This window comes from Cheilinus undulatus, linkage group 5 (assembly GCF_018320785.1).
Source record: "Cheilinus undulatus linkage group 5, ASM1832078v1, whole genome shotgun sequence".
Taxonomy (NCBI): domain Eukaryota; kingdom Metazoa; phylum Chordata; class Actinopteri; order Labriformes; family Labridae; genus Cheilinus; species Cheilinus undulatus.
Window position 1 is genome coordinate 39,504,217 of NC_054869.1, and position 27,766 is coordinate 39,531,982.

General features: G+C 39.9%; 1 protein-coding gene across 2 annotated transcripts in view; it reads right to left on the reverse strand.

Annotated features, from left to right (window-relative positions):
- The window catches only part of grid2 (glutamate receptor, ionotropic, delta 2), a 923,745-nt gene that overhangs the window by 313,928 nt on the left and 582,051 nt on the right, over positions 1-27,766 (reverse strand). For both annotated transcript variants that reach the window (XM_041786464.1, XM_041786465.1), the window contains exon 5: positions 7,136-7,189. In XM_041786464.1, the coding sequence (XP_041642398.1) occupies positions 7,136-7,189 (54 nt within the window). The remainder of the gene's footprint in view (positions 1-7,135; positions 7,190-27,766) is intronic.

Consider the following 27,766-nt stretch of genomic DNA (forward strand, 5'->3'; position numbering starts at 1 on the left):
TGCCACATTCTACCTATTGTTGCCTCTGTTGACCTGTTTTTGCTGCAAGCCACAACTTTTCACCACTCCCTTTAGTTATTTTTACCAAATTTAAATGAATTTTACTAGTTGCCATGTCCATTTATGTCAATTTAAACCAATTGTTGTGCCTCTTACAACCCCTTTTCACCATTTTTTCTGCCAGTTTTTGCCTCTTGTAACCAATTTTTGCAGCTTTCTGCCTATAATTGCCCATGTTAACCCCTTTTTGGCACTTTTACTTACCCAATTTTGCTACTTTCAAAATACTATAACAGTACCATTCCAACACATTCTTGCCACTTTTAAGCCATTTTGCCACCTGGGCTACCTTGTTTCTAACAAGTCTTAACCCCCCTGTAGCCTGACATGAACTAGGACCAAGGAGAGGGGCAGCTTGTGAAGACCCAACCTAAAGAACTGATCTTAAAGCATTTCAAAGCCTTGATGACAATATTGTTGTTCTCATAGACATCTGCCTTACTTAATTTAAGGCAGATTTACTTAATGAAACTGCTTTTAACATCTCCTGCAGTTGAAAGTCAACCGTCTGTTGCAATGCATAGACACTGGTTAGTCTCTTCTTAAAGGGGCCATGCTGACTGGCATCTCCTGTGGCTATTTATACATGATATTGACAAGTACCTCAAGTGTATCAGAGCCCTGATTATTAAGGACACACACATCTTAGAAAAACATTTCAGTCGAGTCATGTTCTTTTTCCTTTTCTCCTCTTATTTTGCTTTGTTTCTCTCTAATCTTCTAAAACCTTCCCTATCTTCTCTTTGCTTCACAGTCTCTCTAGTCTTCTTTTCACTTCTTGACATCTGTTGTTTTTTCTGCTTTTATCTCCCTTTTCCCTCTCCTCTTCAGTATGCTCCACTCACTCTTTTGCTAAATTCTCTTATCTCTCAAAACTATTGTGGCAAAATAACCTTCAAAACTCCTCACCGTATTATGGGTAAAGCGCCTGGGATAAATATCTGTGACTAGGCTTCATTAGCAGTGCAACTTGTTGAGCTGCTGCTTTAGAACTTATAAATCCATTTGGTGCATAGGTCTGTTGGACGTTTAAGTGCTGATGGAGATATCTGAGCACTCAGAGGGACAGTTTAAGATTGTGCCAGAGCATGTGAATATAGTATGACAGGAGAAAGACATGGGATCTTAGCCTTTGACCCTTTCTTGTCTGCTCATATAATGCTCATTCTGCTCGACTGATTCCTGCTATGTTCTAAATGACGACTTCTACACTGCTGTGACCTTTGGATGGGAGAGTAACAGAGCGTGAAACAGAGCCTGGTAATGTCATGACAAAAACATGACACTTTAGTCTTCAGAGTGAAGAGGCTGAGTTACTGTACATGTCAGAGCCACGAGACGTTTGAAGTGTTAAGTGATGTACTAACTGATGTGACAGATGTGCAACAATAACACCATAACATTAACATTACTGGCCCCTAATGTTACCTGACAGGATTCTTGAGCCCCGAGTACAAGCTGTCAGGTGTCAGCTATTGTCTTTTTGAAATGAGTCCACTATAGTAACACTGAACTACATACAAACCACTAGGAATGTCTGTGTTTAGTCTTAATGCTGTTACTCTAACTAGCTGGCACCAGGATTATGCATCGTTTAAACCAACTATCATTATTTCTATTAATTCAGGCTGCAGTTTCTCACAGAAGGTACTGTTCAGTAGCTTGGTGCTAACAAAATGGAAAATGTCACTAATATGCTGTTTTCTTACAAGAAACTTAACTAAAAAAAAACTGCTGACTTGCCACACTAGTACAGTCAACTGCATTTTTAATGCTACCTCATTCTTAGTGGTACAACTAGGTATCCCTCTGCTTTCCAGTTTTGGCTGAATGTTTGATATGCATTCATGGGTGTAGTTTTGGTGCCTCTATTAGCTCTGAAATGTTAAAGGAGAAAATGAACATGTGCAAGATGGTTAAAGTGAGAATCACTAGAGACATGGAGTGATCTCAGCAATTTCAGACTTGTGGAATTTTTAAAATCTTCTTCTTAATTGCAGATAAAATGTTTCTCAACAACAACATTCTTTTCTTTGCTCTTTAAAAATGGTTGATGCATATACAGTACTGTGCAGAACTTTTAGGCATGTTTGGGCCGAAATCGAGGACACAGTAAGGGACACAACCCTAGCCATGTTCTAGGTTGCCAGGAGAATGGCAGGGTTGCTAAGAGCCCCCTGGTTGTACTGTGGATGTCCCATGGGTCTGAAAACCAGTGGATTCTGGGCATGTTACAAGGTATGAGAAAAGGCCTGGACAAAAGACATGCTGTCGAGCTTGGCCTTGGCTGCCAAGCAACACACATCTGTGTCTGCGTGTACTGTATCTGTATACTTTAGTGCTCCACATGCCTAAAACTTATACACATGACTGTGTTTGTTTTATACTACCTAAAAAAAAAAAAAAAAAAAACATCTTTTGATGAGGTCTGTCATTCTCCTCGTAGAGAGTGGTGGGACAGCTTTTGTATCCTCTATTGCACAGCCACGACTGAAGCTGGTAATATTTTTCTCTAAAAGATGAAGATCGAGTTGTGTGAGGGCTGTGCCAGGTTTACTAGCAATGCGATGTGTGACAGGTATGTGGACGATAACCTGCATGGAGGACTGAAGGCTAGTCGTGCTAGCACTGCTGACAATAGCCACTCTCGGCAGACCCACTCAACATTTACCTACAAACACTGGTTAAAAGATGTAAGCTGTGCTAAATTTTAACTGCATAATTAGTTCATTTTTCAATAAATTACTTCAGAAAGTTACAATTCCATATATTCAAGATCCATCTCATATAAAAGGAAATATTTGGAGACCTTCATGATTACAGTTTACAGCTCATGGAAATCTAATATTCACTATCTCAAAGTATTAGAATATTGCGTAAGTCTTGGTAACTGCCCACAGCTAATTTGCTGACCTGGTATTACTGTGTTTGATTGGCCAGCCAACTGATCTGATCTGAACCTCACAGAGAATCTCTGGGGGAGTGTGAAGAGGAAGATGAGAGACACTAGACTCAACAATGCAGACTTAAACATGTGTTTCGTTATGTGTTCCCCTTAAAACTGTTTATTTCTTATCATCTATCTATTTCATGTGTTTTCTCTTAAGTATAATATTGATTTTTACCCTTGTATCTTATGTTTTGCAGTCATTTATTTTCCATTTAAAACATGCTTCAGAGCTATTGTTAAAACATTGACGAGTGGGGGGAGTACTGGGCTGCCAGACTACATTTCACTCTAGTTATGACATCAGCAGCAGGTACAAAGTGTTGCATGCTACATACTGCGAGACATAACACAGGCCGCAGGATGACATGCTAAACCTTCCTGAAAACAAAGGACAGAGCAAGCTGCTGCCAGGAAACCTGCAGAGTATAAGGCCATATCAGTAGAAGAGCCATATGAAGGCTGTCTTTAACACATCTAGTTGTGAACCGAGCTGCCAGGCAGTCATGTAATGATAGAGTGCCCAGCAGGCTGTTTGACATCGCCATCTGCCAAAGTGTTTAACGGCACTCTGCTCTGAAGGTGTGAGACATTTTCTGTTGTACTAAAATCTGCACTTATACATTAAGACTCCAATGTTGCATTATAGAATGCAATCTGTTTAAATTAGCAAAAGAGACACGTTTAAGTGGCAAAAGAGTCCTTCTGTTAAATCGGTAACTAATACAGAGTGCTTCTTTGAGGCAGATTAATCTACATTTTTACCTACGATAAGTCTGCCTTCTTCAATTAAGTGGATGCTTGAGGCTTTTTCCCTGCAAGTATTAGCATCTGAGAAAGTGCAAAAACAATACAGAGAGGTAGTGTAGGGTACACGCAGGGATTCTGAGGTTGCTACTGCAGCCTCTTATCCATACCAATGAAGGGAAAGTACAAACTTTCTCATAACAAGACTGTCTTTTTAAAAGTGAACATCCAACATTAATGGACACCGTGCATGCCAACATTTGGTCCAGAAAGAAAAGCCTTCTTTGCATAAGTGAGCGAGTAAAAGGACTGTAGAGCCATGTAGCATTAACAAAATTACAGGTTATGGCTTGAAAATGGAACAAAAATGGATTTGAATTAAAGTATATGCTATTACAGTGTCTGAATGTCCTGTCTTGTTCTTCTATCAAATACAGGTTGTCATTGTTCCTACATAAAATAGGTTTTTCAGTTCAGTTGTGTGTATGTGGTTGTGTTTATGTACTTGCTGTGGTGTGTGTGTGTGTGTGAGTTTGGTAGCATGGACCCCCTGCTGTGTCCTGCCGGTTTGCTGTAATGCTCTAGGGAGCCGAGACACAGTGCATTAGCTAAAAGTGCACCAGAGGGCCCCAAAAGCAGAGACCCACACACAAACAGACACACAAAAAATGGAGCTGATCCTGCTGTTTTTGTAAAAGGCCCTTCTCATGGTGCAAGATCAAAGATGGGATCCTTAAAAAATTACCAGAAAATAACTGCCGATATTAAAGTTTAATTATTTCTCTCTAGTGACCAAAGGGACCCTGATGAGTAGGGATAAAAGGATACACTGAACTAGTTAAGGGTTTGTTTCTTGACCTGTGTCAGCAGCAGCATGTTTCTTCACAACAGCTTGTCTGAGATCCTTCTCTCTTACAGAGCAGATCCAGAATAGAGTAACATCTAGTTATTCCTGTCACTGTTTGTTCTCAGAGCATACCAGGCTGGTCGTGGCACTTAATAACAGTGTGCCTCCTTTGCTATATATATATATAAAAAAGTAGTTACTCCTTGGTAAATAATCTGTATTAAGTGCACTGGTTTTCGACTTTTTTTTTTTTTTTTTTTTTTTTTTTTTGCCAAAGGTACATGTAAGATTAAGCCAAAAATTCAAGGCACATCAAATTCATATCCATGAAAAACAGCTTCTTTAAAACATGTCACAACATATTTGGTTGCTGTATAGTTGTAGTAATTCTGTATGGTTAAACTGATTCCCATAGCCTACATTGAGCAGTCCAGGTCTTTTTGGTATGGAACTGTACATGTAGATTTTCGTTTTCATTATTGAAAGTTGGAAAGGGTCCCAAATACCCAACCTCTACAGTTCTGCTTTTTTGGCATCCATTTTTGCCAAGCTTACCTATCCATCCCCTAAACTCTAGAGCTATGCACACAAAAGACACACTGCTTCTTGCTGATTGGTTGAAAGAACTGTCACTTCCTGGATGACAGCGGTAACAAACACAAACATGGAGCCTGCCCTGTTAAAATTATTATATATTTCAAGAGATGAATACTATCAGGATGATATTTTGAATCAACAATGTCAGTGCCTAATACCATCCCCTGGATGACTTTGGACATGCAGACCTTCCTTCTGATCGTTGGTGACAAGGAAGGAATTCGAAGGAATTCCAGCCTTGCCATTTGATTTACTACACTGTCCAGCAAGTGAGGGTACAGGTGTCTTGAGGAATGCAAACTATTTTGGGGTTTACCACACAGAACCATACTAAACTGTACTCAATCAAATGGGACCGCCTGATGGAAACACATCTCTAGACTTGCCTCAAGGCACACCATATGGTCTCAGAAAACTATGTGGGAACCAGTGATCTGGAGTAACATCCATGTTATGCATTGATACTGTACAGATAAGACTGCATGATTGGTTGAATGAAGTAAAAAAAAACAAAAAAAACATGGCATCAGTACAGATGCTGGGCATATAGCTATGGTTGTGTTAGTGTTAGGATGCATGCAGAGCTGTGAGATAACAGAGAGGATAGCAATTGCATTTAGAAAGATTTACATTGTGTAGTCTCTGCAGGCCATGGACAAGAACATCACAGTGAAACTTAGGTAAAAAGCCCATGCCATACTGTTTTCATTGATATGGCTGGAAAGGCTATCATGTCTGTTATTCCTGTATTAGACAGAAATGTTCAAGATTATGGGCACTAAACTTAGCTAAAGGAAGCTGTAAGTCTACCGACAGTCAGCAATATGCTGTCTAAACAATCTCACTGATGTGTACAGAGCCATAAAAAGGTTCTCAATCGTGGAAATGCCACATGGCTCTTGTGACTTTTCTCGGCATATGATGCAGTAACTACCAGGTTACTTTTCAATGGAAGTATCTTCTTAACAAGTTTTTTTCAAAGTTATAATTTGAAAAAGGGAGCAATGACTTGCCTGTTAACTTATCAAAAAGAAGTCCACAGTATAGATGGCAGTCAGAACTCTGATGTAATAAAAATCCTTTATTAAACAGGGATATATACGCGTTTCCAACGAGCCAGAGTCGAAATGCGTAGATTTAGCATTTTTATCAGGACATCCTGTCCTGATATCCTGATGAAGACTCGTTGGAGTCGAAACACGTAGATATCCCAGTTTAATAAAGGATTTTTATTAAATCAGAGTGCCTTGGATTCTCAGTTCTGACTGCCACCTACACTATGGACTTCTTTTTGATAATTTAACAGGCAAGCCGTCAATCCCTTTTCCAAATTATACCCTTTTCCTCTTACCCCGAAGAGCACCTGATCCTGGCAACATACTTTTGGATACTTTTTGACCCCATTTAGCACTCACCCACCTTTCTGAAATGTTTCTGATATTGAGGGGTGTTAAAGTCTCCTCATCACCCCTACTTCCAGCCTCCCTGGCTGTCGGTGTTTTTCTGCTACCGTTAATGCTGAAAGTCCTCAATAATTGAGTAGATTTACTGATTTAGACTTGGGGAAAATATGCTCATAAACAAAAATTCTTCCAAAGTCACCTTTATCGCCTGTGAAGCTTTTGTTTGTATACAGCAGCTCCATCTGTCATAAGTTTGGAGGATAAAGAGAGTAAAATCTTTACTGTATTGTTTTTATCAATGCCCACTAAAATGAACTAAATTGTCCTTGGTCATCAAGTTTTGTGGCTGAGGTGAAACAAAAGGAGTCGAAGAAACTTTCAAGCTCTCTTCTCGACGTCAAACACTGAAAACAATGTTGAGATTGTGGCGGCTCTGAATCCAAAGCCATAAATATTCTCTGGATAATTGAAACAATAAGATGAACTGAAGACCCCCTGAGTAGGGGATCCATAAATCATTTCAACGACACTTACCTCATTAATCAGGATCCAGTGACAATCGAAGGCCACCAGGTTGGTCTCCACCACCTGCAACACAACAAAACACACACAGCAGGTTTAGATTTGAGGGAAAGGGATGTTATTTATTTAGCAGGGTTCATATAAACTCAACTATTTTTCTTTGTTTTTCAGGTATAGGGTATTTTTGTTGTGTTTTTTTATAAAAATAGATTTATTGTTTTTCATTTTTTGAAATATTTCCTACTTCTGATAATGTAAGGCATGGTAACTCAGATGTGAATATCATAGAAAAGAGCATTATGGAAATGTGCAAAGCTGAACTGCTGTGTGAAACTCAGCATGAGTGATTTATGAGCATTCGTATCAAAGATGCTCCAGGTATCATTCAAGAAATCTTCTCAAAGACATGCAAATATGGCCCAGCTTGCTTGTGTGTAACACACAAACACCCACACAAACACACACTTTTATCTCCACATTAGAGCTTTTCACACTAATTTGCACACCTTAGACAAACTTCTGAAGAGACTCACTTCACTCTCTTCCTCCTTCCCTGCCTCTTTCTTAGTCATACAGACTGCCACAGAAACACTGCATTAAAATATTTTTTTTTCCACACAGGAGGGGAAAAACTTCCTCCATGAATAGTTAATGGTGTAAATTAAATATTTATACGAGTCAACTCTTAACCAATGAATACACAATTGTTAAACACTGCAGCAAGGACACTGTAGACGGCGCTGACTGGATAAAAGAGATGGCAACAACAAAACAATGAGGACACTTCAGGAGCAGCTGACTCAGGTCGAGCACAGATATCGCTGAGTAAAAACATTCATTCATCTCAATATGGTGATACCTTTTGTCATTCAATTCCTCAGACAAGCACGTACGTCAAATAGAATTTGAAATGTTACTAACCATGTCAGTCTCATATCCAGAGAGTAGGGTGTAGCTCTAAGTTCAGGACACAACCAGCACCAGCAGATGATTTAAATCGTTACTTTAGACAAAGACAGATATGACTAGTGAATATTAAAGCCAGGGCATTATTAAATGTTTGTTTGGACGCTTAAGACATACCTCAGGTCCGCCTCTTTGTTGATGTCTAAGCTGACCAAAAGTAAAGTTCCTTCAGGAACACTCTCATCATACATGTAACAATTTTACTGCAAAATGGATATACAGTTTTACTTGGCGGAGAAGGCTTGTCTCAAAAAATGCTCCCTGGGTTTGTCAAGCAGCATGCTTTGACTTTCTAGGGAGTGTATGGATAGAAACCCCCATATGGATAGATACTAAGGCTGTTACTATATTTGTATTCACCCCAAACTGTGACAGTTTAGGGGTCACATCTAAATTCTTTCTACAGGTTATGGTCTGAATGGAGAAAACAGTACTACCTGCCAATTTAGGTGGCAGTAATGCTCGTAACTGTTTGCTAACCGTTTTTAAACAACTTCGAATACCTAGAATTAGGCCTGTAAATTTGGGAGTTTATGCTAAATTTTTACAGACGAACTGAGCCCGTACTGAACAGTGACCCCAAATTAAACCAAATTATGACCTCTGTTAACCGATACACCCTCTAACAGATACATTTACAATACATAGTGAATACAACAAAATCAGTTCAGAAGCAATTCATCCATTGTAGCATGAATCTGAATATGAGGCTGCAACAAGTGTTGTGCTATAAAGGAGGAGGCTGGGGTGGAGGAGGTTAAGCTTTGCCAGTTGTAGAGTGGTGCATCAGCATTGATGCTAGCAGGGATTGGTGAGAAGGGCATCATATTTAAATACACCATTGTGTCAGAAAGAGCTGTGATTGGCTGTGGGAGCTGGGAGGCAAAATATGGGAACAGCTGGCCATTAGCTGATTACAGCTGGGTGTATGACTACCATGTTCTGCTTAACTAATGCTAAGCTTCATTTTGATAAAGTGCTTTCAATGAAGTGACTGTCCAGTGTTTCAATTAACTACAGCATGTGATATTTCACATCCATTTGGACAACACCCCATAAACGAAGTTTGGGACGGGCAGAACCTTTAACAAAACTTTAGGGGAAACTTAATGATTGTTTATTCATTCGTTGCAGACCAACCACAGCAACAAAGAATATACAGTATATAAACCACATAATGCAAGCTCAACAGGCTGCCATTGTTGCTCTTCACTAGCGGTGGATCAAGTTGGTAAACTCAACTCTTGCTGAAACTGGATAGAAAAATAGTAAAAATGTTTTTTTGTTTTGTCTTGTTTTCACAAAGCAAATCTTTAAGTGTGGTTCTCTGCTCTTCCTCTTCTTCTTCTTCTTCTTCTTCTTCTTCTTCAAAAAAGGTGTCCAGTTCAGATAAAACTGATGCTCAAGCTGCATCCTGATCCCTTCACTGGCCACCAAGTACAGCTCTTTCTCCTCAAATGACAATAATTGGTCCAGCCATTCTTTGATTAGGAGCAAGCTTGAATCAGCTTAAAGATTTGTAAGATGGATCTGCCTGATGGCAAGCATTGAATCTCTGGAATCCATCGACTTTGCTTTGTGAACTGCCACAACTGGTCTTTTAACCATTTTGTCTTGCCTGGACTTATTATCTTGAAAAGCTTATAAAACATTAACTCTGTGGTGCCCAGTCAAGCTTCAAACATCCTATTTTAGGACAACCTGGACAGACTCAAGGATTTTATTGCGTGATACAGAGTAAACAATAATAACACGTTCTCCCATCTCTTGGGGACCAAAAAGTGGAAAAAAGAAAAACATTCTGTGACAAAAAAGTCTTCAAAATACTCACATATGTACAAGAAAAGTCTTTGCACCTCTTTGTATTGGCTCTATTTGTCTATTATTCAAAGTAGTTCCTGTCTGCAGTGACACAGAGGGCCACATCACAACCTCCCGGTCTCTCCTTTATGAGCTATTTTTGCCCTCTCCTCCAGGATATTTACATGTGCAGTTTGACAAAGTATGACACAATGATGGAACAGCCTGCCATGGGTTGTCACAGCCCAGTCACAATGCATTTTGGGATACAACCAGACAGCTTGGGGGAACGGCATTAGCCACTAGCAGTAGAAATGAATGAAAAAAAAAAGATAAATTTAATCTTTAAATGCCCTGGAATGTCACCCAAGTTCCAGACTTGCTAGAGAAGTGTCCATAAAGGCTACGAATGTGTCACTGGAACGGAAAAACTTAGGGCTTCTCAGAGGGAGAAAAACTAAAATGCTACGGTTTACAATTCAAAAGTTATTTCACTCTTTGTAACCCTTGTCTCTTCTTGTCGCACATGGCGTTGGTCTCAGAGAGTTAAAAGACATCATAAGCAACCATATGGGTCGCTTTATACAGTCTATGCCCATTCAATCAGGTTAGAGATGGCAACTTAAGATATTTCTGTTCTGCAGCTTTTAGCATGTTTACAGCGCTGAGGCACAGCTAAAGAGCTAATGGCATGCTTACAGCCTTACTGTGATTACTTTGAATTAATTGACACACTGCAGCCAATCACAAACAAGTATTCTCCAAGACTGTGGTACAAAAATAGAAACATGTATGTCAGTGATGATACTGAAGCAAAAAAAAAAAAAAAAAAAAAAGAAGAAAAAAAGTTTGAGCGTATGTTTTTTGTTTAATCTTTTTCTCTTCAAGCTCCATTGTTCCTGTCCATCATCTGTCTCCTGTCTATCATCTTTTACCCACTTCTCTTTTCAAAAACACCCACTTGTATTATTAACTCCTGAACGAAACCTGGATTCAGCCTTATTACCTTGCTTTGACTTTCTTTTGTTTGAAACCCTTGTTTCTGCCTTTCACCTCTTCCCCCTCTCATTTCCTCCCTCACATCCTTCTCTTACCATGGCTCCTTCCTCACCCTTCATCCCATCATCACCTCCCTGCTTTAATTGCTCACTTCTTACTCTGTGGCTGCACCCTTCCCTCGCTCTTAACCCCTCCTTTCCTCTCTCTCCCTCCTCCACTCCTGGTGTAAAAATACATTGGCACTCGTATATCATTAGCTATAATTGTCTAGGTGACTGTAGTGCCATGTGCCATAAAACACTTTTTAGCCGTAAACAAAAGGCAACAGCTGGAGAGGGTTGACGGAGCGTGGATAATAGTGGTTTAATCTCCCACAGAGTCTCCATAAAACTTCATCATTATAACAGCGACGGCTGCCGTAAAACACTCTTACTACAGGAAACATGGTCGCGACACGGAAAGGGAGAGGAACGCATGGAGAAGGATGCAAAAGCAAGATTTCTGCCATGTTTTTCCTCTCCTGTTCATTTCTACTTCCTCAGACTTCTTTCGGGGACATGGCTGAAACTAAACAATGAGAATCATTAGAAAACTGCAGGTTATTTACCCATTTTTGTCTCTATCTACTGGAGTTTAAATAAGGGGGAGCTGTAACAGAGAGGGACGGATGGTGGTTTTGCAAGCTGTTTTCTGTCTCACCATTTCTCCGCCTGCTTGTTTATCTGTCTCATTGTCCTTCCCTCTTCCATTCCCTTGGTGCTCATTAAGATTTTCAGACAACATTCACAAGGGTTTACGTGCAAAAACATGAAAATGCAAACTGTGTGAATGGGATTTGGTAATAAAGCCTAATGTAAATATGTAAATGCTGATGATGCTTGCTTGTATGCAAGTTTTTTTCCTTCCTCCCATTCTAACTTCCCTCTGGCAGCCGTCTGGACAGATGTTTCAAGCTAATTAGCAAAAGGGCAGACTCCTAACATTAGACGTGACTCCTTTGGGGTTGTAGCTGTTCAATACACTCACTTTCCCTCACCCTCTATCTCTCTCTCACTTGCAGAAAGTGGTGTCACCAAACACGTCTGCACACAACCCTAACTGCCTTGTTTGTGTGTGTGTGCATTCGTCCCCACACACGAGCGGACAAACTACCACGGCCTTGTTAACAAGTCAATGCTAACATGGCAGGTAGAAGTCCCACGGGCCTCATTCTTCTTAATACCACCACAGGGATCTTTGTGACCTCTACAACCGGCTCCACAAAAGCTTCATTTCTGCTCAGTTCTCACTCTCTGAAGTCATAGGATCAAACACAGCTCTGCGGTCCAGGACAAATCCAATCACTGGGTGTAAATATAAGTAAGCTTTTTCTCAAAGTCTCAAAGACAGACAGAGGACTACGGCTGATCTGCAACATCGTACCACCGTGGACCCCAGCCTCGTGTGTTTCACAGAGTTGGCGTGAATGAGCAGTGTGATTCTGTGGTGATCTCCATCCACCTGTCACTCCTGAAGAAGTCCAGCAAACAGAAAATCATTGATTCTGGTGAAAGGCAGCTGTCAACCGAATCAAAGATTGATGCTCATTTCAAGGCCTGACTTAAAGAGCAAAGTAGATTTATTTATACTGCACACATGCATACACAGACCGAGCAAACTGTGAGCCAAAACCCTCATGAAGACACTCTAGGGTGGATTGTTAAACAGAATCCATTTCAATTAACTAAGATCAGCAGGTGACTCTGTGTCCACGGGAAGATAAGACTGCAGTTAGGGACTTCAGAGCACTGTAACACTGAGCTGATTAGGCAATGGCTCATTACTCCTCAAATGAAAAACCAACACACAAAGAAACTCTTTTACTTACAAAAATCAGGTTATCAATTAATCTAAACTTTCTTAAAAATTTAATTAAATGCAGCTGGTGAGTTTGGCTGTGTAGGGTGACGGGGGGTGACGGGGGTGACGGAGGGGATACCAAAAGGTAATCCTGAATGTTTTGTGTTGAGGCACCTCATCGTTTACTAGTAATGGTTTGATATCTAATAGCTCAGTCTGTCTACAACAGGGGTGTCCAAACTTTTTCCAGTGGGGGCCACTATCAGAAATATATCAGGATGGGGGGGGCGGCACTTTCATACCCACCATGAGGATATTAAAGTTAGTAAAACCATTTCAATGCAGGTATTTGATGGCCAATAAAAAATGGCTACATTTGGCCCCCAGGTCTAGAAGTAGTCAGGGAAGCCTTCATCTGGACTGGACTGGCTGGGTATATGCATCACATACTGGTAAACAACAACAAAAAAAAGAAAAAAAAAAGAAAAAAAGGGAGCAGTGTCCATTATCTGAAAAATTTATCGCACACTTGAACCTTGCACACCAAGTCCGTTGTGTTTTATCTGTATCCACTGCAAAATTCGTAGAATGTGGCAAATTGTTTTGTACGGTGACATTAATAAGCAGTGAGGATCAGTCTGTGGCTCTCTCTCCTCGTTGTGGAAATGTACTTTGAAGACACCAGGACTTCAGAGCACTATTGCATTATAAGGCATAAAGGGCAGACGGCCAGCATGACAAATTTGAATATATTTTGATTTTTAGGTTCTTTTTTTGCTTAATGTCATTCTCCGTACTTCTTTTGATCTTATATTTGAATATATTTCATTTTTAATGTCTTTTTGCCACCGTTAATGCTCATAATTTGATAAATGTTCTGTTTTTAACTTTAATTTTATAAATACAGCACTTTGAGTTTGAATGGTGCTCTATAAATAAACTTGCCTTGCCTTGACTCAAGTCAAGAAGAATCTTCTCCCATAATGGCTTTATTTTTTTAATCCCTGGTCTTTTGCTTGTGCCTTTTAAACACTGTAAAGTAACAGATTTATCCGTGTTTATGGCTGTTTGTGTTTCTGTGTGTAAGAGAGAGTGAGAAATATTAAATGCAAATATTGCCTAAGTACATTGTGGGGGAAGCTTGAAGAGGCAGAGTGGGCGTTGCTGTTGAATAAAGTGCTCCAAATTGAAAATTAGTTGTGGAATTTAATTTCATGCACTATTTGTGATGAAATCAAGCAAATAGCCCACAGCCCAGCCTCCAATGTAGGAATATTCAAGCTTCACACTTAAACGTGAAAGCACAAGCCAGGGAAGCATCGACGCACATACACAAGTAACACAAGAAAGAGGACAAGCACGCGCACTCTCACAGATCTGTTTCTACCAGTCCATTAGCCCACAGTCTAGACTCTGTCTGCGGAAATTTACTTTACTTGGTGTACTCTGAGGTTGTGAATCCACTGATACACTTGCCGTGTGATCATCACGCTCCATCAGAGCCTACTTTCAGATTACTGTAATTAATTTGTGTTTCTGTGTCTGCAGGAGAGCTCTGTGGGCTTCGTCGTCTATGTCTGGAGCTTGAGGTGGGAGACTTTGATAACTGTTATCATCTTCAACCTTTCATTCCAGTTGAATGCTGCATGAGGGAAGACAAATACAGAAACTAGGAACCAGTGCATCAGAGAAACTTGGGAGAAAGACAGAGATGTGGTGAAGAAGAGAAAGTAGTTTGTGCCTGGTGAATTGGAAGCAGTTTTACTCTAACTGGTATTTTGAGGACTGTTTTTATTGACAGTCCTCCTGATGAAGTGAGCAGTTAATAAGGAATGGAGGAAACAATCAGGACATGCCTGATAATCAATGAATCAGTACTCAGGATGATGTATGACTTTACTTGCGGGGGGCACTCAGAGGGTAATTAATGATTAATTAATGGCTTGGTCGCTGATTAAAAGTTAATCAGGAAAGTGGTCACTACGTCTGTTCTGAGCATTTGTTGAGCAAATGATAGCCTAATGATTCATTAATACGCAAAACCACTGTCCTTATTTGTACTGCCATTTTCAAGACATTATATTTTTGCTACTGTGAAGTTTCATGTTCAATAAAACATAAAAAATCACAGGTACATACATGAACGAACTAATAGACCTATACAACCAGACATAGTACCAAATGATTGAAACAGTAAGGTATAAAGAAATCTACTCAAATCAGACCCATGTAAATCAAAATTCATGTTGCATGCATTTATTATAGCTAACTTACTTGCAGGCATGGTAGTTGCTCCACAACAAATTGACCTATTACTAAGCTCTGCCCTCTAGAGCCCCGAACCAATCAAATGCTTTGCAGTGGCATGATGTATCGGACATCAGGTTTTTAGGCCTCAAGAGAAAAGCATTACAAATTGGATTTCCCTGCAATCCAGCTGAAATTTAGATAGAAAAATGTTTGGTGTCCTGAGAGGCTAAAGAGTTAAGTCTCTATTTCCTTCTTCCTTAAATCTCATATGAACTTGGCCGTGTCTGCTTTAAAATAAGTTACACAGTATGGACAAAAGTATTTGGATGCCTAACCAGGGACTGTTACAATATTGCATTTCAATGCATGCACTTTAAATTTTTGTTCTAATTATTTGGACTTATGAGATAGCAGAGCTCATGTGTTAATTATTGAGATCTTTAACAACCTAAATTGCATGTTATGCTTGGAAGTAAAGTAAATTAAAATCTATGCATGCGTGTCTTTCCAGGACTTCAGTAATGAGGTGTATTTTTTTTTTATTCATGTTTTCTTACATCTAACATCCAAAAGGCAACTTTTTTCATTCCATGATTTTTAAGAATTTTCTAAAATGTGTGTTGTGATTTCTCATTAAGGAGTTGACGGTAGGTCCTGAGTCTAGAACCACAGAAGTTGTGCACTAGTCAGTCCCTCTGTGTTCCTTGAAATGCTCCTGACATCCTCATACGAATCAGTTTACATGTTGCTGTTCTTTCATTATTGTAAAAAGCTATGTAACCTCTCTGCACATGCTCCTCTCTCTATCCCTCCCTCCACTAGCATGTCTCAGAGATCTGTTTATAAACAGAATAATACCAGTTCTACATAAAAATGCAGACAACAGTTTACTCTCACGCCCTCTCATTTAATTTTCATTCCACAATCTCTCCCATACTTTCCCCATGCTGGTTTAAGAAATGAGCATCAAGTGCATGCTTGCTCTGGTATTTCCTCTCTGATAGATCACAACTGCTGCATGTCAGCGCTGCCATTTAGGCTTAATGTCACTCGTCTCACTCATGCTACTCCCACAGTGTGCCTTATGCATCTCTGATTGTGTGTGTTGATGTCAAGCATGTGTGCTAACAGTATTTGTGAGTGAAAAATGACTTGTTAAGCAAAGGGCAGGACATTATGACACTGCTGTACTGAGTGGGTTCACACACATGGCAGAGGAGCAGTGAACTCTAACAGAATGCATGCAAACACGAGCACACGCTTGTATATGCATCAAGAGACACCCCATTGGCATGCTCTCTCTTTGCACACTATGTGCTAGACTGCAAATCTCCAGCCTTCTGTGTGTTCCTCTGCTGTCATGTTGTATGAATAAACAAATATGAATGTGCACCCCCCTCCACATACACTTACATACATCATCCAGGATTGCATTACATGCCCCCTGCTTGTCATATAGAGGCATGAACACACCCTACACATCTGGGATATGACAGCTCCAAGTGAAGAAGTGAACTGTCATGTTGGGTGGTGTCCTGTCATACATTTTGTAGTATGATTTGTTGCTTCAGGGTTTGTTTGCATGACACAGACACATGAGATCAGGTGGAGAATTGGCAAGTTTAACACGAACCAAGGAGAGAACATCCCGTCCTGTGAGAGCTGACTAACACAGCGAAAAGACACAGCCTGGAATAAACAGTATATATTATGATATACTCTTTGTCATGAGAGACACATGGGACCGCCAGTCTTGACACTAAAAAGTGGAGAAATCAAAGAAAAATGGTTTAAGGAAGCAAGTAAGCGATAAATCTAATAAAATATAGAGGGGCCACTCAGGCATAAAAGGTATGCACTCTAAGTGTCGTAGAGTAATGGCACACATTTTGATGAAAGTGTTCAGTGATTGAGTTGGACAAATGGTATGTGATTAATGGATCGCTGAAATATGACAAAGGTTTTGGCCCATAACTAAAATTAAGTAGACCACATGAAGGCCACACACAAACATGGAAGCAGCATTTTATACATTTCTACTACAGTCAGAGGTCACATCTGTTTTTATCTGAAGATAAATTCTGCAGGAGTAAGACTTGTGTATACATTGTTACAAGATGAGATAGTCAAGATTATTAAGATAAATATATATAGTTAATAGAATAATATTTTTGAGACAGACAAATATCTAAAAATATACAGTTACAAAAGATTGCATTTTCAGTCTCCTACTGGTTATAAACATATAAAAAAATGCTGACAAGTCAGGAACAGTTATTAATGTTTGGGTTGTGTTAGATGGGCATGAAGGTGACTGTATAACTGACAATGACAAATGAAGAAGTGGCAAGATTTCAGAAGCTTATCCTTTGCCCCACTCCTTTTCCATAAGTGCTTTAAATCTGTAATATAAATAAGCCTCGGTATATGAAATACTCTGTGTTTTGGAGTCACTCAAAGGAAAACTGGTTTCAAGCCATCTTTCATATCGTTGGTAAAGTCCTTAAAATGCCACTTCTGTGCAGCTGTGTTGCACCCTGAGTTTCTGCTAGACTTTTTTGTCTACAGCCAAGATGGCCAGCAGTCCTCAAGAAGTCTGGCCGCTTAGAACACCTACAATTTGCTTTAGGTTGCCATGTATGATCAATAACCTGTATTCAACAAAAATAAAACATGTAAAAACAGAAACACTGGGACACGGCTTCATGTCTGCAATAAAACAGGACAGGGGATCTTTTTTTCTTCCAGCACTTGACCTAAGACCAAGAAAGCAGAAACCCAGCCAACAGTAAACCCATCTTAGGCAATAATCCGGAGTACCTTTCCTCTCTGTTGATCTTGAAAGACGGACTGCACAACTTGTGTTTGTTTGACTTTCTGCTGTTTGTTGTTCTCAAGTTCGAACTGAGTTGGGAAAGAAGGCTTTTAGGTTCTCTGCTCCTTTTGCGTGGAACAATCTGCAGACTGAATTTAAATTACAGAACCTCGTGTCTCTGAATGTTTTTAAATCTTTAGTGAAAATTCTTGAAATCAAACTGTCTGTATACCACTGCTTTAGCTGATGCTTTATCATAACTGTACCTGTTGTTTATTATGAACTATGTGTGTGTGTTTGATTTTAAAACTGTATTGCTGCCATTCTTGGTCAGGACTCCCTTAAAAAAGATATCTTTGATCTCAATGGGACTAGCCTGGTTAAATAAAGGTTAAAAAAAATAAAAAGTAATTGTTGTTGCAGGTTACATGACAGTGTTAATTATGTAACCTCTGCCGAAAAAATCTAACCATTGGGGTTTATTTTATTTCATAGGTAAATCTTTATCTCATTCTTTCTTATTTCATCCTTTATTTTAGTAACTGACAGACACACAAAAAGATAAAGCTTGTTACCTCCATGCAAATGCCCTTAAAGTCACTTCTCCTGCTTTAGACTGTAGACTCTACAGTAAAACATGGATGCAGTTTCAGTGTTGCCACTCACTAGTTTCTGGTGAGGTGTAATGAGGTCTAAAGATGGTGGTCCTTATTGTGACGATGCTATCTGAAACCAACAATCTGTCAGTCTGGCTACAGGTGAACGGCTGAGGTGGGCCTATACATCCACTTCAGATCTACAACATAGTAGTCTACACCATCATGAGTACTCATTACTTGTGCATAGGTGTGCATGCAGTGCAATTTTATGCCAGTTTCTGGTCCTGTTAGAATGTTTACTGTTGGTTTGAGGACAACTAAATCAGAGCTGATAAATATAAAGCACCAGTTTATTATATTGCTGTGATTGTAATAAAGAAAATAGAGGAGACATCAGAGGAGTTGGGAAGTAAAGCTGTTGCATCAGCTAAAGCAGAGACCCTTAATATCTTCAAATAAAGAAGTTAATAAAGAATTATAATGTGTACCAGTAAACTTTTTTTTACAGAAATTATATTTTAAGACTAGATTTTCTTACACCAGATTTTTAAAATGTTGTTTTCTGTGCTTTAAGGAAGCATTTTAATACATACTCATGTATGTAAATACAGAATAATGGGGGCCCTTGGTCTTTACAGCCAGCCTCAAGTGTCCATTTGAGGCTGAAGTCCTGGAAAGACACGCATAGAAACGGCAGTTTTTTGCACTTCTGCATCAAGTTTTGCATCTTACTCCAGACGTGAAGTACATTACGGTGCTGTTGCTGTAGAGCAGAGGTGTCCAGACTTTTTCGACTGAGGGCCACATACAGAAATACATAAGAACGGTCGGGCTACTTTCATATTCCTCACCTTAAGGAAATTTAAGTAAGACTAATCCAATGCAAGTTAATACATGCTTAGTGGTTGAATACACCTAAATGGCTTGCTAATGACTGACAAGGCAAATAGACAGTCATTTTCAGGATTTGGGGGAGCCAATCAGATTCCAGGGGACCCTGTTTGGCCCTGGCCCTGCCCCTGAAATGCTATTGGTGCTGCTATTTGCTGCAGTAATCCATCAGGACATTATTAATAAATGTATCTTCTTGTCAAAATGTTTGTTTACAGAATCAACATGGTAGCACTGCCTAGTGCTGAAACAAAAAAGTACAATACAGTTGAGTACAAGCTTCATCATCTAATGTGGGCCACATTTCATTTTATTTCTTGAATTTTCTGCGAGCCAATCAAAAACGAACTGCGGGCCACATTTGGCCCCAGGGCCATAGTTCGTACACCCCTGTTTTAGAGTGAGCGCATCCAGTTGGAAATCTCGGAGATCTGATCAACAATTACCTTTTAATAAATTCATAGCATTAGAGATTATCCTCTGAAAGCATAAGGCGCTAAAGTAAGTCATGGTCTTTGGTGCACTAGACCATCACAAGACATGAGTCTGGGAGTGTCAAAGGCCTGTGTGGTTCCACCCATCTACTAATGACTCTAAATCACAGCCATTACTGTCTGCTTAATTAGTCGGATCCAGCCAGGTCACACACCAATGATCTACAGAGTCTATAAAGGTTGTTCTTGTGTGCAACTGAGAAAGAGAGGTGGGGGAATATCAGAGAATGCAGATTCTGTGTATGTGAAGACCCCATTTGACGAGGTCTCTCACTCCATCTTCCCCACCCCCCACACACAAACATGATACCAACACAGAGCTGTCACACACAACAAAAGCCACCAAAGCTCATCTTGACAAGGTCTCGCCCTGCTCACCAGCCCACCACACACGCCACCGGCATTATTGATCAATCACTCACTTTCTGATGAAAACAAGGGGGGAAAGAGCACCGGAGTCATGGCTTTTTTGTCCTTTCAGCAGACATTTCTCCCCAGCTATAAGTTTTCTCTCCTTCTCTCTGTATATTTTGCTTCCTGTCTGCTCTCTTCCTCTCTCTATATGACATACAATATAATGCCAGGACAGCAAAAGTCTCTGATAGCATGTGTTGTGATGGCAAAGGGTAACAGGGCCAACATGCTAGACATCCATCATCTTCAAGCCGAGTGTGTGAGCATGTGCCGGGGTCTGTGTGTATGGAGAGGCACACAGTTCTCTGCCAGCATGTGTTTGAATGTCGGCCTTTTAGTTTATTGATCAGACCGCAGATCTGAGCGCTGCCAAATCCTTAGAGAGAATGTATAACACACATACAAGCATGTAGATATACATACACACCAAGCAGTCTGAGCAAATATGACGATATGCAACCTGACATTTAGATGTGAGCAGATCAATGGCTGGAACAAATAGAATAACCTGTCTGGATAGGTCTAAGGTGAACTCCTCTGTATGTGCATGCCCGTGTATGATCTTTAAGTGATTACTTTAACTGCTTTTCTCAAAGTAAAAGGGCATAAAGATTTTTTTTTTTTTCCATTTCACACATTAGGTATGCATGCCCACAACCTCTATTAAATATCCATTTATAAAATGCATTGTTGGTTTAAAATTAATTGAAAAATGTAGATTTGGCATATTATATTCATTTTGACATACTAATGCAAGCTACTGGGCCTTTTATTGCCTAAGTTAATAAAAAAAAAACAAAAAAAATAATGCAAGTATACCAGTGCACCACTAAGCCCTTCCATTACAGATCATTTTACTATAAACATCACTGATATAGGGTTGCACACATTTCTAATGTGTTTTAGAATTAAACAACACATGTCAAAGCTATCCTCTACTTAAGCAGATAAATTCTGTAAACAGTCAAAGGGCATGAGCTTGTACTGGAATTTCTAGCTGTCTTTTTTTTTCAAAGTCATGCCTCGGCTCAATTAACCTTGCAAAGCTGATGGATTAGCCTGACTCCATGTCCGTCATCAGACAAATCCATCTTGCAAAGCTCCAATCTGAAACAATGGTGCCAGGTCCAAAAATGGGCCTGACCAATCAGCATCATTTGATAAAATGTGGTGGTATCTATAGTGGGGTTTTTGTTTTACTGGAAGCTGATAGCAATGGCTGCCACCGGTGTGGCGTCTAGTTCTGACAATGTATAGTACAACAGTAACCTGACACGCCACACTGACTGTTTCAAATATCCATTGCATGGATATTTCACACACATTAGGGAAAGCTCAGATAGAAAGCAAAGGGCAGGACTTAAAAAAATTCTTGGAAGGTAATTGGAGGAACAGTCTGTCTGTCACACACACGATGGACAAATTAGAACAAGACAAAATGATGTCAAATGCTTCTCTTGAGCTGACAGGTAACCACTGCCATAGATTGTTAATGGCGGAACTTTTTGGTAAATGTCTGGAGACATGCAAAAATGTTGTCTCTGCCAAGACAAGCTACAGGTGTGGCTCTTTGCTCTTATTTTAAAAATAACTGTGGTCCAGTTCCAATTAAACTGTTGCAACATCCAAGCTAATAGCTACTGCAGCAGCAGTCATAGGATACAAGAGTAAACCCCACCCATAACAATCGCAAACCCATGCTGAAGCAGACTGGGAGAACAGCGAAAACATCTTTTCTGTCATGAAAAGCTTTTAGTGTTGCTCTCTGCCCTTGTTTTAATAAAGAAACGTCCATTTCTGACAAAACTGCCACTGTGGCTACGGGCACTTTCACATTAGGCCAAGTTGTTTCGAACTGCGCCACGGTGTGATTCCTCCCCCTCCCCCTCCTTGCTTTCATGCTAACAACATTGATCCGTGCCCAAGCCCACTTACGTCTGTACTCAATCTGAAACACCAGGTGGCGGTATGCACTTAGCTGGTTTACTACCCCGCCATGGAGGAGAGAGAAGAAGAAGCTACCATGGCAACCACTCGGGTCATGACCTGAGCAAAGATTGTTTTTGTTTTAACCTGGCAAAAGAGTCCATCCTGCAGCCATGGATGATTTAAAATCACTTTCAAGATGCCAGCAACTCGCTCTTCATATCTGCACATCTACTACAGCTCAGAGGATTAAATAGGCTCACGCTGCACAGATACAGCAGTTTTTGAGGTGACAGGAGACTTTTATTGCCTTTGCACCTCATCTTACTGACTCCAACCTGTGTTCATCTGTAAGGTGAGTCATAACAGACCATTTATTGACCGGATTCTGATGATTTCCTCCCGTTATTGAGAAAAAAAATTTGAACAAACTGCCGCGCTGTGAAAAGAAGTTTAGTGTTTATGACAACATCATAAAGCTGATACGACGGTCTGTCCTGTTCTGGGTGCAGTTGCATTCACATCTCATCCAAACCGTGCCAGAGTCCACCTGAACTGCACCCGAGACCACCTGGCCATTTGGGCCTGGGCCCGGGCCCACAACAAGGGCATTGCTTGAATTCAGCTATTTTGGGCAAAAGATCAACTCTGGGTTTCCATAGAAACCAGATTGAGATAAATAAGGAGTTTTGTTATTTTACTACTTATGCAAAGCAGCAACAGATGCTTCAAAGAGTGAAAATCTGAAACTTTAAAGGAGTTTGATACAGCCACTTTTAGAGAGTAAACCCAAAGTTGAAAACTATTCAGCATGACATCACATGAAACACATTTCTAAGCTCCAGCCACCTCAGACTAAACACAACCCCCTCCCTGTTGAGACTAAATATTCTGCACTTCTTCACAAAAAGGCCTCTGGAGTTACAACACTAAAATGTTTAATGAGATCCTGACACTTCAAATATTTTACACAACAAAAACAAGCCTTAATTCTTAGTTATGCTGTTTACTTATCTTGCTGCAATATCAGTGTAACATTAAAATAAGAATATGAGACAAAAGAGCGAACAGTCATCTCTACATTACTGGCTTTTACTAGCCTCTGTAAAACATTTTTACTACAACTGCTACAGCAAAAAAATAAATAAAACCCAGCATCAACTCGGTGGCCACACTGATGATCAGCTATGTCACTGCAGATAGAAAGAGGGCAGAGTAGAAGCAGAGCACAGGTGAACTCGTGGTCTTTAATGTCAGAACCTGTACCAGCTGAAATTGCCTCTGGCAGGGTCAGACGAGAGGACTGAAAGGTTAGCTGAGAGGTTTATATGTGAGAGAGTGAGAGGGAGACAGATGGAGATGGATAGATGGACAGACAGCATGGGAGTAAGACTGTAGATGTTTGTGAGAGAGAGAGGAAGAGTGCTGACCGAGCTGGTGAAGTATTGCTATGAGCCAGCTCTGCTTCTACAGGTTGACTAATCTTTGACCCGACATGAAACGACTCCTCTACCTCTTTTCATCCGTCTGCAGCTGTCCATCTGTCACTTCTTCTATCCGTCTCTCTGACTGCACTATACGGACAAAACAGCACAGGTCAACTGTTCATGACACCAGATATGGATTTATCTTCGCAAATGTCAGTCATGCACTAAAGTGCACCCACATACTACGCAGAAACTCGGGAACCTAAACAGCACTTTAAGCCAAAATATTTCAGCATTAAACAGACATTTTTAACAAATATGTTTATGAAAGCATTTGTTTTCTAAGAAGCCTTCAAGAGGAACAGAATAAGATTGATAGGAGAAGAGAAACTCAAAACAACAGCACCAAAATGCTTAACTGCTCCATGCTGGTAGATAATAAATGAACCACAAGGAGTAAATTGGTGATTGGTTTAATCAACAGCATGACTTCTATTTATCTGTGTGAAACTGGTTCTTAAAAATATCAATAGAAGTGTGGGGAAGTAGAGGAAAAACCCTCAAAACAATAAAGCAAATAACTGTTGAGTTCTCTTGTTTTATTTTATCATTCAGAATACACCATTCAACTGTTTAATATAGTCACATTTTTCATTTCCCCAAGAAAGAGAGCGATATTTGTAGTACTCAAAATTCTGCTGTTGATCTAGCTAAATTAAAAGGTGGCTCACTGGATTTAGAGGCTTTTTATGAGATCCGAGTCTCAATAGAATTGACTCATGGCTGAACTATGGCAAAAAAGTAAATGGTAAACATAAAGGAAACCAAAGGCTGATCAGGACCCCCTGGGAGCGGATCAGCTGTCAGTTATGCTGCAATAGGCATCAACTGCCTGGCAGTCACCCCCTTAAAGTGACCGATCTAATTCAACAGAGGTCCAGACAATTGGTGCAAGTAGTCTCATAATTAGTGAAATAGGGATCACCTGAGAGCAGGGAATGTGTCTCAAGTGATTGTAGTATAAAGGCACTTGTATCTGGAAGGTCCAATCACCGATTAATTAGTATTCCTGGCTACCATTACATTATGAAGACAAAAGAACACTCAGAGCAACTAACACAAAAGGTTATTGAAAACTAAAAGTCAGGGAATGGATGCAAAAAAAAACAAGTTACTGAGCATCCCCTGGAGTTCAGTTAAATCCATCATCAAGGTATTGAATGAATATGATATGTAAAACTGTCGAGATCAGGCCGTCCTCACAAACTGAGTGACCGTGCAAAGAGTAGACTATTGAGAGAGGCCACCAAAACACCAATGACTAATCTGAAGGAGTCACAAGCTTCAGTAACTGAGATGGGAGAGATTCTGCATACAAGAACTATTGCCTGGGTTCCTCATCTGTCAAAGCTTGAACTGTTGAAGAAAACTCATTAAATCTTAACTAGAATTTTCCAAAAGGCATGGGTGACTACCTGGTCAAGTGATCAGATGAGACAAAAATGGGGCTTTCTGGCCATCAGACAGCTTTTCTTAGGTACATATAGGACGGGCTCCAAGGAAAAGCAGTGGTTTGTGGAAAGCCCAGCACAGTCTCAGTATATGTCTGATAAACATGAGCCCAGTTCATCTCGAGGTTGCCTGTTGAATAGCAGTTTTTGCCTCTGTTCTTGCTAATTGCTGCTCATGATGAATTTATGTCAGGTCTGTGTAAACAATATACCAAATGTTATGACTTTGGGTCACAGTAGACCATTGTAATGTTGATGTGACTGACTTTAGTATTATTAGATTGTTCAGCTTCCCTGCGGTTGGCATTGTTTTGTGTAATAGTCCTGTGATTCTGGTGCCTATGAGGGATTGGATAGGAAACGATCGCACAAGATTTAAAATTGATTTTTTAAATAGAAGCAAACCATCCCCGACTTATTCCTATGGATCATGCTAAAGGACAGCAGCAAGCAGAATTTTGAAAGATTTTGCAAACCTTTCAGTGATTTAAATGGTGTAAATATTGATTCCAATTTAAACTTATCATTTTTCTTATGTTCTGTTTGGAAAACAAGTAAGCTGTCTGTATATTCTGCGCTTTCTTATTAGTGCAGCGAATGTGTCTCAAGTGATTTTACTTTAAAGACACCTGGGTCTGGAAGGTCCAGTCACTGGTTTGAGTTCACCAAAGATATGTTGGAGACCCCATGGTCAAGTGGAAGAAAGTTCTTTGGTCTGATGAGACCAAAAAACTGTGCTTTTAGGCCATCAGACAAGACGCTATGTTTGGTGGACACCAAACGCTGCACATCACTACAAACGCACCATCCCTAGCACAGTGGTGGCAGCATCATGCTGTGGGGATGCTTCTTGGCAGATGGCCCTGGAAGGTTTGTAAAAGTAGAGGGTTGAATGAATGTGGCAAAATGTAGGTAAATCCTGGAGGACACTCTTATTCAGTCTACAAGAGAGCTAAAGCATGGGAGAAGATTTATTTTCCAGCAAGACAATGACCCAGACGTACAGTGAAGCAACACAGAAATGGTTTAAAGACAACAAGGTGAACCCTCAGGAGTGGTCTAATCAAAGCCCAGACCTCAGTCCAATACAGAACTTGTGGCTGGACTTGAAAAGGGCTGTTCACGCCCGATCCGCATGCAACCTGACAGAGCTTGGCTAGATTTGCAAAGAATAACTGAGTAATATTGCAGCATACAGATGTGCAAGCCTGATTGAGAACCTATCCACACAGACTCAATGTTGTGATTGCAGACAAAGGCACATCTATTAAATACTGACTTGAAGGGGGCAAATATTTCTATTGTCACTAACTTTACATTACGTATTTTTATTTAATTGGCATTACTTTGCAGGAATTTGTTTTCACTTTGACATTAATAAGTTTTGGGATATTTTTTGCCAATAAAGCAAGATTATATTGACCATGACTGAATCATGAAAATCCATAAAAGGAAGAATACCCTTTGTAGGCTCTATAATTTGGATCATTGATGATGGTATTGTACTACTTATTTTTGCTTATGCTCTCCTAACAGTCTGTTTTGTAGTTTGGTGTTTAGACATATTAGATAGTGCTTACTGTGTAGTTTGTTTGGAGTAGAGGGTCACTTCTTTTGGTTTTTCCAACATCTACATTAGGACTTCGTCTTTATGCTAAGTATCTGAGGTAATATTTGTTCTGAATTGGTGCTATAAAAATAAAGTATGATTAATTTACTATTTCAAATTCTTGCTAATATGGATGCTTAAGCCATAATCTCTGAAAATGGGTTCCCAATGAGTCACACTCTTACAGATGCTAAATGACTAATTAGTATCCTTGACATAAAAAAAGCCTTACAATGAGATTAAGCTTTATCAGGAGAGACAGAGAGGTCACATTCATGTCAGCGCATAAGAGGCCTGGTGTAAGAGTGACTGAGCAAAAAGGGAATAACCAGCTGTATACGGTGCAGAGCAGCAGCTGTTCTGGTCCTCAATTACACATCTGATCCGGCCTCTAGGGCTTGAAGCATATGCTGAAGTTGTCAGCCAGGAGACCTGACCTTGCTCTGCACTCATGTCTTACAGGTAACCCAGGAGGGCTGGCTGACATCGTTTAGGTCTCTTTAAATTTAAATTAGGAAACCGTTTTTAAATCAGTTTGAAAAGGGTTTTGCATTATAATTTAAAGGTGGCTTTGGAAATATAAAGACAAGTGGGGGAGTCTCCCAGCTGTGAAACTGAGTTACTAAATGCACATTAAATTATTCTTATTAAATAAATCAACCTCTTGATATTGTTATATTGTTGAGTTTTAGCCTTTAGAGTTAATAGCCTTTACAACATTACTGTTACCTTGAAGAGATATTAGGTAGCATTTTGCTGCAAATTAACCTTAACAGAAAAAGAAAAATCCCAACCTTGTGTTATTTTTAACTCAAAGGTATTGCACACAGAGCAGCAGTGGTGAAATGAGTGGTGTAGCATTGCATCATAACAGAGTACCTTTTTAAAAAATCAAAGTGCACACATCTGAGGTTCATAATAACTGGATGGACATCGAGACAGACATTTGGACCATGCAACCTTGCTTGTTCTACATGATTGGACATGTCATTCACAGTGAACCATTTCTAAAAGGACCCGTTTGTGCTACATAAGTTTAAATAAAAATCTAGTAAGGCATGCACATTTTCTCTGGAATTGCTAATATGCTCCCCAGTATGTCC